Below are 22,640 nucleotides of genomic sequence, written 5' to 3' on the forward strand. Positions count from 1 at the left end.
TCATTTTTTGTAACATTATTGACGAATTTGTTGCACTAATATTATATGTAATTACATTAATTACGAGTATTATATAATAGGTATTAACTTAGTGTTTTATTGAATTTATTGTTTTATTATTATTTATGAGCGTTTGTCATAATTATTCCATTATTGGTTTCACATTCACTGCTAAAATTGGGTATCTTTGATTGTTTGGAATTTCACACAAAGTTACACGAGGGGTATCTGTGCTAGCCGTCCCTAATTTAGCAGTGTAAGACTAGAATAGAAGAAAGGCAACTAGTCATCACTACCCACCGCCTACGTCTTAGGGTAGAAGCAAAAGCTTTATCTTTTACTCTTGGGTGTTCAAATACATCAACCTAAAGTTCGCGAGTTCAAAACTATAATTAGATTTCAAATCAGTGAAAACGTAACGGAGCTAAAGTGTGTAATTGAAAGAGTTTGAACTATTCTATAGATGCTTTGCTGCGGCTAAAATTGTGATTCGAGAGGTGGGAAGACATTGGATACAGCAGCTAAAGTATTTGTCCGTCCAGAATTTCTCGAAACCTTTCGGTTGCCATTGTTTGTTTGGGCTGCCTCGTTTTGATGTTTTTGAGAACGAGACATTTTTTTAATTTCCCACAATTCATTTCGTATACATTTTTGTGATCTTTTCCGCACTCGTCTGGTGTGGGTGGAATAAATAAAGATTTTCAAATGGAAAAGAGATTTATGTTATACATTATGTTTTTATGTGAGAACCGGGTGTAAGGTAGTGTAATATTTAACACTGAGTTTTAATGTTAGTATTTTAAACTTCTAGTTTTCTCATAAAACGTTGACATTTTAGGTAAGTTTATAGTTAAGGGCATTCTGTGTTAACCTTATTTTATTTTTAAGACTTGAAATAGAGAAGGAAATAGCCTTTCCTATTGGTGGTCTGATTCAGTGATTCGTTAACCACTAGTAGTAGTACTGCAATTGAGCTCCTGTTCTGCTTGTACTAGTAGATTGACCTTTATCATATTCTGTTGGTTGAAGTAGAAAGACTAAGAGTGAAATTGAAAGTGTTGCAAGGAGTATTAAAATTCATTGTTGGTAAGATTAAAAAAAATCAATAATTTTGAGTTCACTAGGGTGTCTTTGTGTAGCTTTTACATCAACACTGGTAGCTTCACCACTTAGTTTTATGTTGTGCGAGTCAAAGTGCTTCCCTAACCTGTCAAACCACACTTTATGGGCCAGGAAAGATTTTTCTTCAAAACTACCACTTTGTTCAGTCACCAAATAATCGTATATGGTTTTTACTTTAGCTTGTATAACAGTTGTATTTAATGGCACAAAATGTTGGATCTGGTTTTCAGTCTACATATGTAGGAGTCTTTCCATATTAAGTATCACTTAATATTAAAATACTATGTATGAGAACCATAGAGGTGTAGCTACTTTAGAACTTTCCTTGAATTTGACTTCATTGTCACATATTGTTCCCACCAAAAATATTGAGCCTTACAGCTGTTGCAATAGAGAAGTCTCTCTCTGGCATCAAACATCCTCAAAACATTAAGTTTTACATTCAGAGTATTTCCTCTCTGTTCTTTCTTAAGTGTACTATTTGAACTTCAGGGTTTCTTGAGTAAGGGTAATACACTACATTCATGAAAAATGATCCAAAGAACAACTGCGTGACCATATGATGACTGGCAGAAGCATTTACTGATATAAGTAAAACATGGCACCTACATAATTGAAAATGAATACCATTTACAAATGTTCATGTAAGATTACAACAATTTTTTTTTTCTGTGAAATAATAATAATGAATTCATTTATACTGTCCATGAAAATACAATAATCAGTACAACTATAACATGTGGTCTACAAAGATGTTATCATTATCTTAGTTTTAACTTTCATTTGTTTCTAATTGGTGGCATTTATTATAAATAATATTAGGCTAATAAAGTACCAACTACATAATGTTTTGGAGCAAATATAATCAGAAGGAAATAATTTCTAACTGCCAAAACTAGTGCAGTTACAATCAAAATTTAAGGCACTCTTTTGTAACATAAAACTTATTAATCGATTATTATTTGCTCAATAAAAACATGGATATATATGTATAAATTATTTACCAAGAAATTGTTTTAGTGAACCATTAAACTGGTGATGATGGTATCCATGTATAACACGTACTACAGTAGCACACAATTTATGAAAGAGTAAAATAAACAGTTTTCTTAAAAGCCATTATAAATATTGCAGTCCTAAGCATCAACATAACATCAAATATAATGGTAAATTAAATAATGGGTTAAATACAAAAACTAAATGAGAAGAGTATATATTTTTCAGCCATTCAGTGTTACAAAGAGTGTCATGAAGTGTAATACAGCAGACTGGCATTAGTTAATCAAAAGAAACAGTTTTTAAAGAAGTAGAACAAATAAAATAAAGTGGCAAAGATATAACAGCAGTTGAGGCTCAAGTATTTAACATGCATTTAAGACAAATGTATGTTCCTCTTGTGGTTTTTATTGTATTTGTTCACATGTGTTTGTTGTTGTTATGAAATACTTTATATTTGGCAACTTTCATTTTGTTGTTCTGAGGAACAATATTTATTATTTGTTTTTGTTGTTACATAGGACTATGCCTCCCACTAGTACAGCGGTGTGTTTACGGATTTACAATGCTAAAATCAGAGGTTCAATATCCCCTGGTGGACTCAACATATAGCCTGATGTGACTTTTCTATAAGAAAACAAACAAACAAATACGTAGGACTATATTTGATCACTTGTTTTTGTTGTTACGAAGGACCATATTTGTTCACTTGTGGGTCTTGTTACAAAGGACTGTATTTGATCACTTGTGGTTGCTGATTATGATCCCCATTATCTCTCACAGAGTTTGAAAGGCTGTGTACAAATTTGGAGAAACATCTTTTCCTTATTGAATAATTGTCTTCAGCATCTTTTCTGGCGTTTCTGGTTTTACAGTTTCTGAATTGTGATTTTTCTAAAACAGTATAAAGTAGTCCAGTACATCATGGTGTGACTTTTCCTTGACATCACCATTGTACGTAAAATCAAAGGCAGCACAAGTGCCCCTCGGTGTGGATTCCTGTACGTGGTGAGGGAACCTCCCAGGGAAGGTTCTGTTCTATCTGGTTACCTTCTCTGGGATCTAAACATCCACCCACGTGTTTGCCGTGCGTGGCGACCCGTGAAGGGGAGGAGAGGATCCTGGTGGTTGAGGGGTCCAACCGTAACACACCACTTTGGCCTCGAATTCCTGTAGACGGGCGGCCTTTGGGTGGCCCCCCTTGGGTCAATCGGCTGGTCCTCTTGGGCTAGAGTCAACCAAGTACCAGTGTTGGAAGTTCTCAATGGGTGTTGTGGACATTGTGCCTGATGCTGGTGTTTGGGTATAGTGCTCACGAAACCCTGGCGTTGCTGCATTGTCCTTGCGTGACTTTGTAGTGCGTCCCCTTGTAGGGCTCCATGGTGGGTGGGGTCAGTGGGTACTGAAATTTTTTCCTTTTCCTATGGATCCTCTAAAAAATTTAAATAAAATTGTAAAAAAAACAGTCAATGGGTAGCGACCACGTCTTGAATACTCAGAACAGCAATCTTCAACATCAGTAACACACATTACCTCATTTTCTTATATTACATTCTCTTTCGGAAAAACCTTTAGGGCAAATGTCCCCTTTTTTTATTCAAAATGGACTAGAGGGACTTGCTGGCTCTCCAAAATCAGTAAAGAAACTTCGGTCTGGTGACATATTGGTTGAAACATCCACATCCCAACACAGTGAACTCCTCTTGAATTTAAAGGCAATTGGGGATATACCTATTGAGGTTACACCCCATGCTACCTTGAATTCTTCACGAGGAGTTATTGTTGAAAGGGATTTGAAGAACGTTCCCGAGTGGGAGATTCTCACTGGTCTCTCCACTCAAGGAGTTTCTGCAGTGAGGCGCATCTCCACTCGCAAAGATGGAATTACACTGCCAACAGATACCCTCGTTTTAACATTTACTTCACCACGTGCACCTGCCACCATTAAGGCAGGTTATCTCATTGCAGGGTTCGCCATACATACCAAACCCTCTTCGATGTTTCCAATGTCAGAGATTCGCCACTCAAAGACATCCTGTCGTGGTTCCCTGACATGTGCTCGTTGCGGAGGCAAGGACCACAATGCCTATGACTGTGACATGAACCCACACTGCGTAAACTGCAATGGTTCTCACCCCTCTTACTTTCATTCTTGCCCAAAATGGTTGGAGGAAAAAGAGGTGCAGCATTTGAAAACGACACATAACATAAGTTATCCTGAGGCTCGTAAATTGCTGTCCACAACTCCATCTCGGACATATGCTGCTGCACTTCATTCCACAACTACAGTGGGAGTGCAGACAGATCTCTCTGTGCCTCCAAGAGAATCGTTTTCAAAACAAATGAAAAGCCTTTTGACCTCCGTGGTTAAAAAGGTTGATGAATCGACTTCCACACCAATCTCTGTTCCTCCCATACCTTCCAACAAACCTCAAGATCCACGTCCTTCAGTTTCAAATACAGGCATTTCTTCTGATACATCTTTTTCTCCCACCACAAGAGACAAAACAATTATTCGTTCACATCCTCAGTCACTGGATTCCCCTTCCAATAACAAAAACCTGCCCACCCGACACAGAGCAGGATCCATGGAGGTTGATAGATCTCCTCCGACTAAAGACAGTAAAGAAAAAAGACGTGGTCGTAAACCAAAGGGTTTTCCAGCCACTTCACCTACCCGTTCTTAAAAATGGCCACCTTGATACAATGGAACTGTCGAGGTTTACGTTCTAATCTGGATGATATCAAAACGCTGATTGCTTCCTACCATCCTGTTTGTCTTTCTTTACAAGAAGCATTTCTCAAAACTGCTGATACTGTCTCCATTCGGCAGTTTTCTCTGTACAGAAATGACAGGTTGTGTGATGGTCGAGTACATGGAGGGGTGGCACTGTTGGTTGATCAACACGTGCCCACTCTGTCTTTGATCACTCAACACACCCTTGGAGGCTGTAGCCATCCGTGTTTCCTTGGGTCATACCATCACTGTTTGTTCTCTGTACCTGTCCCCTGGAAAGACATATGATCAATCAGATCTTGATGCTCTCCTTGAACAATTGTCATCTCCATTTCTAATCCTAGGGGATTTTAATGGACATCATCCCCTCTGGGGAAGTGCTATTATTGATGGGAGGGGCCGATCTGTAGAGCGGATGCTCTCTGATCACAATCTTTCTCTTTTCAATACTGGTTCTTCCACTTACTTTCATGCACCTGGTCAGTCCTTTACTGCTATTGATCTCTCAGTTTGCTCCCCTTCATTATTCTCCCATTTTTCATGGAGGGTTGACAGTAATCCACTGGGCAGTGATCATTTTCCGATCCTTTTGAGAGAGACTGGCCGTGGTCGATGCCACCCTACCCGCGTGCCCCAGTGGAAGCTGGATCAGGCAGACTGGTCCACTTTCACTGCTCTCGCAGAACTTGATCCTGCCATCGTAAATCAGCCATCAATAGACGACTGTGTAGCAGTGGTAACTGACTGTATTATACATGCAGCTGCTCAGTGTATTCCTAAAACCTCGACAAGTTTTCCACGATATCCTCATCCGTGGTGGAATCCTACTTGCCACTTAGCACGGAAGGCTCAAAAGCGGGCCTGGGATACTTTTCGTAGATATCCCACACTTTCACACCGGGGTTGCTTTCCAACGGGCCCGTGCACATGCTAGGTGGGTAAGACGTCACAGCCAGAAGGAATCTTGGATTAAGTTCACAACCAGTATATCTTCTACCACCAGTTCCAAGATCATATGGGACAGGATTCGAAAGGTTAATGGACACTACAATTCTATCCCCCTCACGATCTTACTCTCTGATGGTCAGGAGGTGACTGATGTTCGGAACATCGCTAACACTCTAGGTGAAAGCTTTTGCCGGGTATCTAGCACTTCTGCTTGTTCCTCCACCTTCCTGGCCATCAAGACTCGGGCAGAGCGATCACCTCTTTCCTTTCGAACTGACTGTTTCTTTGACTATAATTGTCCCTTTACCCTGGTGGAACTAAAAAATGGCCCTTCATCAGTCTTCCAGTACGTCTGTTGGACCTGATGATATTCATTATGACATGCTGCACCATCTATATCCTGCTTCTCTTGATGTCCTTCTGATTGTTTTCAACCGGTTCTGGCAGGAGAATGTTTTTCCTGATGCCTGTCGCCAGGCTATTATTTTACCTTTCTCTAAGCCAGGGAAAGATCCCAAGATTCCTTCAAACTACCGTCCAATTGCTTTGATGAGCTGTCTCTGTAAGACATTAGAAAGGATGGTTAATGCTCGTCTTGTTTGGTTCCTTGAATCAAACAACCTCCTCTCGCCCACCCAGTGTGGGTTCCGTCGACAGCACTCCACCACAGACCACCTAATTCGTCTTTAAACATCTATCAGAGAAGCCTTTCTCAACCGCCAACATCTTGTATCAGTATTCTTTGACATAGAGAAGGCTTACGACACAACATGGAGGTATGGCGTTTTGCGAGACCTCCATACATATGGGTTACGTGGCCATCTACCCATGTTTATTAAAAAAATTTTTAATGGACAGGAGATTCCAAGTTCGTGTGGATTCGACACTTTCCCGTTCTTTTGTACAGGAACTTGGAGTCCCTCAAGGCTGTGTATTGAGTGTTACACTCTTCAGTATAAATATAAATGCCATCACTGAACAACTCCCTCTCACTGTTGCGAATGGGCTGTATGTCGACGACTTTCACATCTCATGTCAGTCGTCAAACATGAGATATATTGAGCAGCAACTACAAACTGCCCCCAATTGTGTACGGAAGTGGACTCTGGCAAACGGCTTTAATTTCTCTCTCTCCAAAACTGTATGCCTGCACTTTTGCCGTCGACGGGGGGTATTCACCCTGATCCTGAACTTCATATCGGTGAAGTTTTGCTGCCAGTGGTCCTGGAGACCAAGTTCTTGGGGCTTATCTTTGATCTTAAACTGACCTTTATACCACACTTAAAGCAGCTTCGGGTCAAATGCACAAGAGCACTGAACATCCTCCGTGTTCTCTCTTCTACCAGTTGGGGGGCAGATCGCTGTTCAATGTTAAAGGTATATCGTGCTCTTATTAGATCGAAACTCGATTATGGATCAATGGTCTATGGCTCTACCAGACCCTCGGCCTTAAAGATGCTGGACCCCGTTCATCACCAAGGACTTCGACTCTGCACTGGGGCTTTCCGTACCTCTCCAATTCAAAGTATATACATTGAATCTCATGAACCTTCTCTACACCTTCGCCGTTTGCAACTATCTTTACAATATACTTCAAAACTTCATTCCTTACCAAAGCATCCCACCTGGAAATGTGTTTTCCTTCCTCAGTGGGCAGTACTTTTTTCAGAACAGACTATCTGTCATTGCTCCGTTTGGCCTTCGCATCCGGGAGCAATTGGATGAATTGGGTCTGTCCTTGGATAACATTGCAGATTCCACAGGTCGGCCCATCCCACCATGGCTTATTACAGCCCCCAAATGTGACCTTTCTTTCAGTCACCTAAAAAAGGCAGATACTCCAGATTGGAAGTACCGTCTTTTATTCAATGAATATCTTTCAAACAATCATTCAGTTCCCATTTATACAGATGGTTCCAAATCAGGTAATTCAGTGGGCTCTGCTATGGTTTGCTATCGGTCAGTAGTTGCATGCAGAATCCCTTCTACAGCTTGTGTGTTCACTGCTGAACTGTACACCATATCTCTTGCTTTGGATTATATTGAAGCTGAGCAGTACTCCAACTGCACTATTTATACTGATTCGATTAGTTCTATACTTGTCTTGGAATCGCTACACGTTAGCTCACATCCTATTCTCGCTGATATTCGAAACCGACTGGCCCATTTCTCATTAGCAGCTACTTCAATCCAGTTTTTCTGGATACCAGGCCATGTTGGTATTTGCAGGAACGAGCTTGTAGACATGGCAGCTAAATCTGTCTGCTTCAGCACCATCACTCCTATGCCTATTCCGTACATGGACTATGGTGTTGTCTTCAAGGCTCGGCTCCGTGCCAGCTGGCAGTCCACTTGGAATGAGCAACGTGACAACAAACTTTTTCAAATCAAACCCAAAATTGGACTTTGGCCATCTAGCTTCCGTAAAGTTCGGAAGGAGGAAGTTGTTCTCACTAGGCTACACATTGATCACAGTTTTTTAACTCATCATTTTCTTTTATCTGGAACTGATGCACCAATGTGTAGTCTGTGTAACACTCCGATCACTATCAGCCACGTTTTAATTTCTTGCCATCGTTACAATTCTCAACGAGGGCAATACTTACCTGTTAGTCTTCCTGGCGGGTTATGATCATTACCTTTTTGCTAGAATAAATACCTTACAACTTCTTATACTCTGCCTTCTATCTTAACATTGTATACTAGGTGTCAACATTGGTTTTATACTTTTTTGTTTTACCTTCATTTCCATTTATTTCTATTACTACATTTATTTATTTTTATTTTTACATTTTTACCGAATGTCTGGCGCAGATAGCCTCGCTGCTTTGTGCCATAAAATACTAAATCAATCAATCAATCAAGCAGCACAACTGAGTAGCATTATGTCTATAGAGCAGGCTTGTATCTACGAGACAACTAAACTGGAGCATTCAGTTCTTGAAATCATTTGCTAATGCACTGGATTTCTTGAAGCAGTTTATCAAAAGCATGGTTTATTATCCTGCTTGTCTCATGCACAAGAATAAGTTCCTCATCAGTTGCTTTCTCATCAGGCATTCTGCGTCTACATTTACTTTGTCTATCAATGAAGATATGTTTCTTCAAGCTCTAGACCTTTATCAATTGAACTGTGATGTGGTTTGGTGTCCTGGTGTAATGAACTAGTGATTTATTTATATGTTGTTATTATATTATTCCAAAAATAAGTACCTCATCAGTTTTTCTTCAAGGTCTTAGGCCTTTCTAGTTGAACTTTGATGTAATGGGGAATGGTTTGTTTAAAATGTGCAATCAGGGCACAAATATCATCTTCTGCTTCTTGAAGTTTCATATTCTGATACTGTAGAAATTTATGAACAACACTGACTTTCTGTAGTCCTGTTCCTCAAGTTTATGAAGGACATAGTGAGAGGACTGTTAAGGAGTGTCCCAGCTGTTGTTCATGTATCAGTTGTCTCTAGTTCACCTTCATTCAGAGATTGAAAACCTCAATAAGATCATGACATGAATTCACAGTTATGCACACCACACCTTCAGTAACACTCCAACAGGTTTCATCTTCTTTTAGCACAATTTTTTTTTTTCTGTACAGTGGTTGATGTGGATAAAACATATACTTGTTCTACCTCTCCACCAAAACATAATCAACAGATGGAGCACCTATTCCAGCCAAGTTGTGAGAGTGAGTGTTGAAATTTATAAACCTTACTTTGGAGTTCCTCTCTCAGAGCCTTGTTTGAACATCACTGACATGTCCTAACATACATTTGAGTCCAAGAATCAAACAATAATTATGAAGTTCCTCAAAGATTATTTCTCATATTCAACAACATTCTTCTTCACAAGTTCCAAGAAGTCAATAAATACTTCTAAAGAGTTAGTCAAAAAGAATACCAAAGTTTTTGCCTTTTTTTATCTCAATCATGATTTTATTCATGTATTTGTTAAATAGAACAATGAGCATATGTACTTGTTAAATAGAACAATGAGCATATGTACTTGTTAAATAGGACAACGAGCATATGTTTTCTCAAGCACCTGTATTTTGGAAGGAGTTTGCCATAAGTTTCATTATCACATTTCTAAATAAGTAGAGGTCCAATCAGGATCAACACTTTCAGTCACACTATAGTTTCAATTGTTGTCTATACCCTTCATCTCTTCTTTCTGATCATCACTGCCCTGTAACTCATCAACATTCCCACCTTCCATATTTACAATGTGTACTTCAAGTTCTGTTCTTCCTTTGTTTCTTGGTTTTAGTAAATCTAAACTCTTTTTTACCCCTAAAACAGTTATTACTGAATTTTATCTTTTTGCTTCTTTAACTTTTTCTATTTTACTTTCCACCTAATTTTTTTCCATCCATCTTTAATGGGTGGTTTTATATTTGTAACTAAAATTCAACTTTATATCAAGCAATAGTTGATGTTGTAGGTTTATAGTTGACAACCTCATGGAAATATGTTTTGGTACATTTTTAATGTAAGAGCTAGTTCTTTAGAGTTATGTCCTGTTAGTGTGGAAGTCTAAATAGGAAAGTATATTTAAGAATTGGAAGAAAGATTTGAGAAACTAAACCAATCAGTAAAAAGGACAGAAACACGAACTGAATATCTGAAATATATTGTTCAAAAATTGTTGACCAGCCCAATTTGCATGGCACCTTGAAGCAGCTGCTCCTCCCCTGTACCATCATGGTATACGAGTCTGCATCTGAGAACGTGCATTCCCCCTAGATATTTCTGTACTCTTATTTCTCTTCCCCAGTGTTTATTTATTCATGGCCTCTAAAGGAAGAATATTCTAATGATAAGAAAGTTTTAAATTGTAGTTTCAATATATTATCTTTTTATAGCCTGTTTGTTTTTGTTTAGTTCTTCCTGATGAATCTAGTCCAGTGTCGACTGTTCTGGATTTTGATCACAACACTTTTGTGTTCTAGATATGTTAATTCTTGTCCTAGTGTTAATAATATAGTGATCTGTTTATATGTAGTTATTACATTCTCTAGTTCTCTATGTATCTGTGTTTGTGTGTATTCATAACAATGCAGGAGAATGGTGTGGTCTAGATATATCACTTCCTCTCCCAATGTTAAAAATCTTATGATCTGTTTATATGTAGTTATTACATTGTCCAGGTTAATGTACACCAACACAAACTGACCAGGAAAATGCAATAACAACATGTGAACAGATCACTAGATTTGTGACATATCTAGACCACAACAACCTTCAGTGTTGTGATCAAAATCCAGAACAGTAAATACTGGACTAGATTCATCAGGAAGAAGTAAACAGAAACAAACAGGCTCTAAATAGATCAACATAGTTTTCAAACAGATACTTCAGTGATGTACAGTCAAGAGGTATATATACTCTTCAAAAAAGAAATTCAAAAGGCAAAATTTGAGACAAATTGTTAACAAGTTTATTCCAGGTAGTTCTGTATGACATGTGTGAAACTTTGCACATTCACTGCTGAACATCCAAAGTCTACAAAGGTAAAGTCCACGCTCACTAGTTGAAGTTTAACGTCACTCAACATCAATAACGAGTATGCCCCCCATGAGCATCAATAACTGCTTGGCATCTCCTGCCCATGGAAGTGACGAGATGATGAATCACATCCTGTGGAATGGCTGTCCACTCAGCCTGCAAAGCTGCTGCAAGCTGAGGCAGAGTCTGCGGTTGAGGTTGTCGCCATCACAGATGTCGGTCCAACTTGTCCCAAAGATGTTCGATGGGGTTTAAATCTGGTGATCTGGAGGGCCAGAAAAGAACGTTGATGTTGTGGTGTCTCAAGAAGACAGTGGTGAGGACGGGCTGTGTGAGGACGGGCGTTGTCATGTTGAAAAAAGGTTGTTGACGTTCACCATGATGGGTTGCACATGGGACCTAAGAATCTTGTCGACATATCATTGAGCCGTAAGATTCCCTCGAATGTGCAAAAGGTCTGTTCTGGCATTGTAGCCGATGGCAGCCCACATCATGATGGTGTCACCACCAAATCTGTCAACTTCCTGCACACAGTTTGCTGCAAAACGTTCACCTCGGCGACGGTAAACACGGGACCTTCCATCCTGCCTACGAAGCATAAAACGTGATTCATCGCTGAACCAAACATGCCTCCATCGTCGTTGAGGCCATACCCAATGTGCTCGAGTCCACTGCAGCCATGCTTGACGATGTTGCTGGGCGAGGATGATGCCTCTGACTGGATGTTGAGGTCGGATTCCTGCATCTTGTAGATGGTTGCGTATGGTCTGATTGGAAATTCTACGCAGCCCTGGTATGGTTGAGGCAGTAGACGTTGCAGTGGTGGTCCTATCCCGAAGGTGACGTAACCAGATGTAGCGATCTTGTGCGGGCGTGGTCACACGAGGTCTGGCAGATTGTGGACGGTCACAAGTTGATCCATGTTGTTGGTGACGATTCCATAGCCTAGTGATGGTGCTTGGGTGGACATTCACAGCTCTGGCAACATCTGATCGAGATTCGCCTGCTTCCAAGCGACCAATGGCGTTGTTGCATTGTGCTTCAGTCAGTCTTAGTGTAACTGTATTGCTTGTCGGTGGCTTAACAATGAGCTATGGAAACCGAGAACCCGCCACTTTTATAGAGATTTTGCACATGTTGCACTTGCAGAACATGCAGATCTCTCAAACAAATTTATTGGACACGAATGCGTTTTGGTGAAAAATCCGTTGTTTTCCTCCGTTTTCAAAGTGCACAACTTTTATTGTCATTTTGGTCTGACAATCAGTGCCTTAACACATGTAACATCAGATACTCTGAGCTTGTAACATTATTACATATATTTCTCTTTAAAATAAAAAAAATATCCCTTTTGCATTTTTTGTTTTGAAGAGTATATGTATAGTTATCATGACTACACACAAAGAACTCTATCTTGTGACAGGAAAGCACGATTTGTATTTATCCCTACTGATTTAGTTCTAAGTTGTATGGAAGGTGGAAAAACTTTTGATAAGGCGATGTTACTACATCATAGTCATTCAAATTAAAATTGGTAGAGATGTCACGACATGTTGTTGGTCAACTATTGGTAGAGATATCATGACATGTTGTTGGTTAGAATCCAAATATCAACTTGAAAACTTTCTTCTGAATTAAAGTTTCTATAGAATACAGTAGAAATAGAAAGAGTAATTGTTTTGACATAAATATTGCCATAAATAATTGCATACAATCCTATATATGTTTCAGAAAACCATCCAGTAATGACATTATTGTATATGCTTCTTAAAGACATCCAGTGTCTCAGCAATTAGCGTGGTTTGTTCACAAGCTCGTCTGGTCATATAAAAATTATGAAAGTTAAATGAAAGTAACAAAACAAATTGTTAATTATGGTTGTACAACTAAGTTAAATGTTTATTAAAGACCACCAACTGAAAATCAATATACCTTAACAATGTACTAAATAACAAGAGAAATGGAAAGAAATGGTATAAGATAAGCTACATTGAGAAACCTTCTCACACAGTATCTAGTAAACTAAATGAAGAAGTCAATAGGCTGGACCTCTACTATCAAAACTAAAATTAAAAAGTACTGGGACAGTTGTGTTTACCAATCACCATGTCATGACTGCAGTTGTGTATATGTAGGTCAGACAGGAAGTTCTATAAAAACATGATTCAAAGCACAGTTAAGAAGCTGGAAATTGGGTTAAACTTTTGTATCACACTTTATTGAAATTAAATATCAGTTTCATCCAGAGAAAAAGCTTCAAAATTTTTCATGACTGTGGAAAAGGTAAAACGTTTAACATTTTAGAAGTAAATACAAGTATAAAAAGGAATCCACGAAATGTTCTGAGTGAGCAAATGAAGTAAAGGTCTCCCCCCTACTTCTCACTCCTCATTGTGTTTTGTCAAAGTTACTCCAGGTTCAGTGATGTCGAGAAAACCCACTTGTAGAGAAATATATATGCAAAAACGGCTCGTTTGGGTTGAGAAAATATTTTACATAGAAGAGCGAACAACGTTTCGACCTTCTTCGGTCATCGTCTGGTTCACAAAGAAAGAGGTAACTGACCGGAAGCTGACCACATGTTTGAAAGCAGTTGTGTAACTGTGTGTCGAAACGTAGAGGGCGGTATTAGATGTTTGAATATATAATTTTATTTATTTTATTATATTAATATAGGTATAAAGGCGTTCCTTTATATTGGTTTATTTTGGGTTTAAGTTGTTGTATAAGTAAGGCTTCTTTAATTTTACGTTTGTTTATGTTTGTTTCTTTATTTAGTATTTGAGTGTTTTTTATGGTTATGTTGTGTTTATTTGACTTGCAGTGTTCGAAAACGTGTGAAGGTGACTTTTTATGTTCTTTGAATCTGGTTTCCATTTTTCTACTTGTTTCTCCAATATAGAAGTCATGGCAGTTATCACATTGTATTTTATAAATAATGTTGGTGTGGTGTTTGTCAGTGTAGTTTTTACATAGTATAGACCTCAGTTTTGTGCCGGGTTTTTGAATAAATTTGGTATTAACCAAATCTGGTGAGCATAGTTTTATGGCTGTGTTTATTTGGTTTCTTAGTATGTTGAGTTTTTGTTTTGTTTCATGTGCTGAGTCCCAAGGAATGTATAGTCCAGTATGGGTGATTTTTCGGTGGATTTCTGTTTTGAATTGTGTGTCAGTTCTTGTAATTTTGAGGTTAAGAAATGATATTTGATTGCTTTCTTCCTGTTCACATGTGAAGTTAATGTTGGGATGTATAGAGTTAATGTGATTGAAAAATTAAGTATGTGTTCTGTAGATTTGAATCCCGCAACCGTGTCATCTACATATCTGTACCAGTATAGTGGTGGATGTAATGCTGTGTTAATTGCTTGTGTTTCAACTTGTGTCATAAAAATATTGGCTAGGACTGGTGATACTGGGTTGCCCATGCTTAGGCCATTTGTTTGTATATAGTTTTGGTTGTTGAACATGAAGTTTGTCTTTATCGTGGTGAATTCTATGAGGGTTGCTAACTGGTTACTGGGAATTTCTATAGTTGGGTTAGGGTCTCGGATATAGAGTTCTAAGGCTATCTTGCAGGCTTCAGTGGTTGGAACTTCTGTAAAGAGGGATATAACATCGAAACTGGCCATTAAGGCTTTATGATTAAGTTGATTTAGATTAGACTTGAAATTAAAAGAGTCTTTGATGAATGAGCTGGCTGATGTTACATATTTGGAGAATGCCCATGCTATGTATTTACCAAGATTGTAATTAAACGATTCATATGTGGACATCATATATTCCTGACATCAGCAAACAAATAACCAACATTTGGCAAAAATTAGTAACAAAATATGACATTCCAGTTAATACCAAATTTATTCAAAAACCCGGCACAAAACTGAGGTCTATACTATGTAAAAACTACACTGACAAACACCACACCAACATTATTTATAAAATACAATGTGATAACTGCCACGACTTCTATATTGGAGAAACAAGTAGAAAAATGGAAACCAGATTCAAAGAACATAAAAAGTCACCTTCACATCGTTTTGAACACTGCAAGTCAAATAAACACAACATAACCATAAAAAACACTCAAATACTAAATAAAGAAACAAACATAAACAAACGTAAAATTAAAGAAGCCTTACTTATACAACAACTTAAACCCAAAATAAACCAATATAAAGGAACGCCTTTATACCTATATTAATATAATAAAATAAATAAAATTATATATTCAAACATCTAATACCGCCCTCTACATTTCGACACACAGTTACACAACCCCTTTCAAACATGTGGTCAGCTTCCGGTCAGTTACCTCTTTCTTTGTGAACCTAACGATGACCGAAGAAGGTCGAAACGTTGTTCGCTCTTCTATGTAAAATATTTTCTCAACCCAAACGAGCCGTTTTTGCATATATATTACTCCAGGTTCCTTGATAAATGTTGTATGTACTTATTTAATAACAATTAGTGACATATGTTGTATGTACTTATTTAATAACAATTAGTGACATGTTGTATGTACTTATTTAATAACAATTAGTGACAAATGTTGTATGTACTTATTTAATAACAATTAGTGACAAATGTTGTATGTGCTTATTTAATAACAATCAGTGACAAATGTTGTATGTACTTATTTAATAACAATTAGTGACAAATGTTGCATGTACTTATTTAATAACAATTAGTGACATTTTTGTATGTACTTATTTAATAACAATTAGTGACATATGTTGTATGTACTTATTTAATAACAATTAGTGACATATGTTGTATGTACTTATTTAATAACAATTAGTGACAAATGTTGTATGTACTTATTTAATAACAATTAGTGACAAATGTTGTATGTACTTATTTAATAACAATTAGTGACATATGTTGTATGTACTTATTTAATAACAATTAGTGACAAATGTATGTACTTATTTAATAACAATTAGTGGCATATGTTGTATGTACTTATTTAATAACAATTAGTGACATATGTTGTATGTACTTATTTAATAACAATTAGTGACATATGTTGTATGTACTTGTTTAATAACAATTAGTGACAAATGTTGTATGTACTTATTTAATAACAATTAGTGACAAATGTTGTATGTGCTTATTTAATAACAATTAGTGACAAATGTTGTATGTACTTATTTAATAACAATTAGTGACATGTTGTATGTACTTATTTAATAACAATTAGTGACAAATGTTGTATGTACTTATTTAATAACAATTAGTGACAAATGTTGTATGTACTTATTTAATAACAATTAGTGACAAATGTTGTATGTACTTATTTAATAACAATTAGTGACAAATGTTGTATGTACTTATTTAATAACAATTAGTGACAAATGTTGTATGTACTTATTTAATAACAATTAGTGACAAATGTTGTATGTACTTATTTAATAACAATTAGTGACAAATGTTGTATGTACTTATTTAATAACAATTAGCGACAAATGTTGTATGTACTTATTTAATAACAATTAGTGACAAATGTTGTATGTACTTATTTAATAACAATTAGTGACAAATGTTGTATGTACTTATTTAATAACAATTAGTGACAAATGTTGTATGTACTTATTTAATAACAATTAGTGACAAATGTTGTATGTACTTATTTAATAACAATTAGTGACAAATGTTGTATGTACTTATTTAATAACAATTAGTGACAAATGTTGTATGTACTTATTTAATAACAATTAGTGACATATGTTGTATGTACTTATTTAATAACAATTAGTGACAAATGTATGTACTTATTTAATAACAATTAGTGGCATATGTTGTATGTACTTATTTAATAACAATTAGTGACATATGTTGTATGTACTTATTTAATAACAATTAGTGACAAATGTTGCATGTACTTATTTAATAACAATTAGTGACATTTTTGTATGTACTTATTTAATAACAATTAGTGACATATGTTGTATGTACTTATTTAATAACAATTAGTGACATATGTTGTATGTACTTATTTAATAACAATTAGTGACATATGTTGTATGTACTTATTTAATAACAATTAGTGACATATGTTGTATGTACTTATTTAATAACAATTAGTGACATATGTTGTATGTACTTATTTAATAACAATTAGTGACATATGTTGTATGTACCTATTTAATAACAATTGGTGACAAATGTTGTATGTACTTATTTAATAACAATTGGTGACAAATGTTGTATGTACTTATTTAATAACAATTAGTGACATATGTTGTATGTACTTATTTAATAACAATTAGTGACATATGTTGTATGTACTTATTTAATAACAATTAGTGACATAATTAAAGTTGTCTTTTGAATCTGTTCTTCATTTTAGATTACAATTGTCATGGAGAAAACAGAACAGTCTGATGACCTAACACAAAGTGAGGTTATGTCAAAGTTCAGTAAAAGTACTGATGATGATTTGGATAGTTCAAAATGTGGTGTTATCAATGTGAAGACAGAAACTGAATTACAAGAAGATGTTCAGTGTGGTGATTCTAGATTGGAAAGTACATCTGGTAAGTAGAAACATCTAAAAACTGTATATTGATTGACACTGTCTTAATAGAAGTGTTTGAATTGTGGTAATTTGTTAGAAGTTATTGTACTACATGAGAAAATATTAATTTGAGATATATAGATAATATATTTGTTGTTTGTTTCTGTTTTAATGCCTTCACTTGGTGATTATCATTTGAATTAGTTTGAATTGTTGAAATGATTATATAACAACTAAAAGAGTTAAGTTTACCTGTGAATGGAAAGAGAGACCAGTCACTGTTTCTGAAAATTAAAATGACTATGAAACAGTAAAGTTTACCTGTGAATGGAAGGAGAGACCAGTCACTGTTTCTGTAAATTAAAATGACCATGAAACAGTTAAGTTTACTTGTGAATGGAAGGAGAGACCAGTCACTGTTTCTGTAAAATTAAAATGACTATGAAACAGTTAAGTTTTCCTGTGAATGGAAGGAGAGACCAGTCGCTGTTTCTGTAAAATTAAAATGACTATGAAACAGTTAAGTTTTCCTGTGAATGGAAGGAGAGACCAGTTGCTGTTTCTGTAAATTAAAATGACTATGAAACAGTTAAGTTTACCTGTGAATGGAAGGAGAGGCCGGTCACTGTTTCTGTAAATTAAAATGACTACGAAACAGTTAAGTTTACCTGTGAATGTAAGGAGAGGCCGGTCACTGTTTCTGTAAATTAAAATGACTACGAAACAGTTAAGTTTACCTGTGAATGGAAGGAGAGGCCGGTCACTGTTTCTGTAAATTAAAATGACTACGATACAGTTAAGTTTACCTGTCAATGGAAGGAGAGGCCGGTCACTGTTTCTGAAAATTAAAATGACTGCGAAACAGTTAAGTTTACCTGTGAATGGAAGGAGAGGCCGGTCACTGTTTCTGTAAATTAAAATGACTACGAAACAGTTAAGTTTACCTGTGAATGGAAAGAGAGACCAATCACTGTTTCTGTAAATTAAAATGGGAAGACATTTTGTGACTAAACATGTATTCTTAACAACTTCATAGAAAACATTATAATGATTGACTTTCATGAACTTGGTTACAAAACACAATTACCTCTTCGCACACAGTAGTTTTATCATGTTGAAAGTTTTACATTTGCTCGAAGTTTCTCTTCAGTGTTGAATGGTCTTACTTATATCTATGTTTTTGATGTGTCTTAGATTCTCAGACGTTGGATTGGCTTCTTCCAGTTTGGGGTTCCAGGCCCAATTCCATTGTTTGTTTTAACCTAACTATTTTCGGAAACCCTTTATTGACTTCTACTTTGGTAATGTTATTAGCTTCTGCTCTCTTTATTTCTTGGTTGATTTATTGCTGGGATCATTTGTTTGGGGAGACAGAGATACCTTATTTATGGGAGTTTGAATATCTTCTTAAACTCTTAGATTTCAAACAAGCTTCTTTCTCAGGCATTCAGCTCTTACATGTTTTCCATATTTCATGAAATCTTGAGTGGATGTGCCTCCTCTCTAATCTTTTGACACTGGCCTCTTACAGTTTCTAGTCTTCTAATGGATGTGTTTTCCCAATTTTTATGTTTGTTTGTAGTACCAAAGAATATGGGTGATTGACAGTCTTGTTTCAGTCATTTCCTCCATCCTTCTTGGTTTATGGTAGAGTGATTTCTTTCTCTTTGGTGACCTTTGAACATAGTCTATGAATCACTAAGTTTGATGTTACCAATGCCTATCTTTATGTTTAGATTCTGGAGTCGTTTTGTCATTATCCCTCTTTTGTGTGTGGTGGGTTTTATCAGTCACATATTCCATCATTAGGCTTACCATCTGCTCTGATGCCTTTTGTGAGGTTGTCAGATCCTTTTCATTTCATCATTATTCATGGGGTATTTACACTTGCCATTATACAGACGACTGATTTCTTGCTTCTTCCTTCCACTTGGCAGAACTTGACATTCAAGTTCTTTTGTCCAAAGCTATCAGAGTTGGATTTATCATTCATACAAAGAGGTCTGTTCCTTCTCCCACACAGTACCTCTTTTATTTTACATGTTTTTTTATTCAAGTCTTGTCTGACCCAGCTGTTGTCATGGAAGGGGTTGTTATTCCTTCATCTCCATTGACCCCTTCAGTTTCATCCCTTCTGGGAATGTTGGGATCCATGGTATAACTGATTCGTTAATGTATGGCCACTGGTGCTATTTTTAAACTCCTTTCTGCATATGTAGTGCATTACATTCTAAATACAATTAAACCACTTTATTTTCAATATATTTTAATCAGATTAGTATAATAATGGTGTAATAATATAGTATAAATATAGTATAATAATGGATGCTACAATTTGAATTTTTATGTTATTTAAGTTGTTTCCTTTGATTCAGTTTTCATGTCACATGACAAAGGTACCATTGAAAATCTTGACTTCATAAGAGATTTAGTGTTAGTCACGTAAGCTGCCATGCCCACCTTCTCTATCTTACTTTTAGATTTACAACGTGTATGTGTGGTTACTAGACACAAGTGTATATAGTCGTTAGAAATAGCTCAGGTTACACTATACTTCACCAACAGTTTTTTTAACAGCTGCTGATAGTATTGTTGTCTATTTGATAGACTAGCACATATGATGGTTTCTTACTTAAATATTCTTTTGTTAGAGAGACAGTTAACTTATATTTAGGTCTGCCTTTTATATTTTTATTTGTGTTTTAATAATCATATTTAAAAGGTTTAATGATTTTTTATAAATTGCCTTCTGGATTTTAAGTGTATAAATAAGATAGCATCATTCTCATTAGTGAAATGAGTTCGTGTATAATAGTAATAAAGTGGTGAGAGGAACCAGTTGATGTTTCCAGCAAAACTAATAACAGACAAATAATTGGGAAAATAAAAATAAACTAAGTGAAAAGATAAAGATGGGAACTTGTGCATATTTCTCTTTCTTAAATAATTTTAAACATTTAATTGCAGTGTATGTTGATGATAATGTGTAAAATTAGTGATATAGTTGAGAACATGGAAAATAAAATATAAACACTTGTCTTAACAAACTATTTATGAGGTTGTATGGATCATGCAAATAAAATGTGAAAACTGTAAGATAATATTTTTATGATATAGTTCGAATAACTATGTTAAATAACAAATTGTTACCATTAAATATAGTATAAAAAATTTAAAATTCACTATTTTATTTTTCTGAAACTACATGCTTTTAGGAAAAGTTTTTGCCAAATTTTAAACAGTTTCATCCATTAGTTTTCTTTTTTGGAATTAAGTTTGTTTGTTTTCTTTTGAATTTTGCACAAAGCTACATGAGGGCTATCTGCACTAGCTGTCCCTAATTTTGCAGTGTAAGACAAGAGGGAAGGCAGCTAGTCATCGCCATCCACTGCCAACTCTTGGGCTACTTTTTTTCCAACGAACAGTGGGATTGACCATCACGTTATGATTCCATCACAGTTGAAAGGGCAGGCTTGTTTGGTATGATGAGGATTTCAACCTGCGACCCCCAAATTATGAGTCAAGTGCCTTATCCACCTGGCCATGTTGGGCCTAGAATTAAGTAGCATTAGATGTATGTTAGCTGCTAAGAATCTTGGAAGCTTTGGGACAATTGGAATTAAAATTAACTCCATAAGACTTAACTACCAAGATTCTTAGCAGCTAACATAGACTTATGTTACTTAATTAAAAAAAAAATAAATTAGTGGATGAAATTGTTTAAATTGTTTGTTCTTTTCTCTTTTTATCTGAGTTTTTTCATGTTGGACATTTGCACATCATGAAAAAACTCGGATAAATAGAGAAAAAAACAAACAATTTCCTCTTTAAGAAAATAAAAACAAAGTAAACAAACCTGAACTGCCAGGTTAAGTTATAAAATGGTCAGAATCTATCCTAAATATTCAACTTTCAAAGTCTCAGTTCCCCAACCTACAATGCAAGAAAGCCCATTTTAAAAAATGTATATATTTGGGAATATAATAGAAGAGTGATATTAGCTGGCAAGAGCCCTGAAAGCTGGGTTTAATAGGACTAAGTAGTCATTTTGAGACAAATGAGATATTTACACAGATGTACTGCATTGTTTGGTCTCCCTGTTGGGTTTCAGTCTGTTCAAAATTGGCTGGTGATTGGCCAGGGTCAATACAATAGGTGCTCTTCTCATGTCCAAAGATACATCTTTTCATCAGTGCTTCTCTCTAAGGATGGGACACTTGCATGGATATGTAATTCAAGTGCCTCCAGACAGAAGAGGGATCTGTCAGAGCTTCCAGCAGTTCAATTAACTATGTTTGAAGACCTGACATTATTACAAGAAATGATGACAATTCTTCACTTGGATAATTCTACTATGGCCTCCTACATTTCCATGAAAGGGGGTACTCAGTCCAGGTCTCTTTGTTTTCAGTTATTGAATTTTTTCTTTGAGAAACGCAGTCAACATATTGTTTTTCCTTCCTTGTTATATACCAGATGTAATTGAATATAACTTCATCCACAAGTGTTTTTGCTGAATCTGCTCTTATCTCAGGATGTCTTTGATGCACTCACTTTCTTGGCTTTAGATATAGTTGCTCTTAGCCAGGATTGGATGTTCATCTCTACATACGTTCCCTCAAATTTACCTTTTATCCAGAGTTCTTGATCTGACCATTTTGTCATCATCTTTAGTTCTTCTAGTGGTGCCACATTGGCCAAGTAAACCTTGGTTTCAGCTTCTTCAGGAGTGCCAACCTCTTCTTCTTTTCTCTGGTCCTTTCTTTTACATTAGTGTAGATTGAATATATTTCATTTAGCAATCACTATTCTCTGG

General features: G+C 36.0%; 1 protein-coding gene across 1 annotated transcript in view; it reads left to right on the forward strand.

Moving 5' to 3' along the window:
• The first annotated feature begins 643 nt into the window (after positions 1-643).
• LOC143222981 (uncharacterized) overlaps positions 644-22,640 on the forward strand; it is a 92,643-nt gene continuing 70,646 nt past the window's right edge. Inside the window, exons 1-2 of the mRNA XM_076450335.1 lie at positions 644-838; positions 17,657-17,843. Coding sequence (XP_076306450.1) covers positions 17,669-17,843 — 175 coding nt within the window. The 5' untranslated portion in view covers positions 644-838; positions 17,657-17,668. The remainder of the gene's footprint in view (positions 839-17,656; positions 17,844-22,640) is intronic.

Source organism: Tachypleus tridentatus, chromosome 1 (assembly GCF_004210375.1).
Source record: "Tachypleus tridentatus isolate NWPU-2018 chromosome 1, ASM421037v1, whole genome shotgun sequence".
In the NCBI taxonomy this organism is placed as follows: domain Eukaryota; kingdom Metazoa; phylum Arthropoda; class Merostomata; order Xiphosura; family Limulidae; genus Tachypleus; species Tachypleus tridentatus.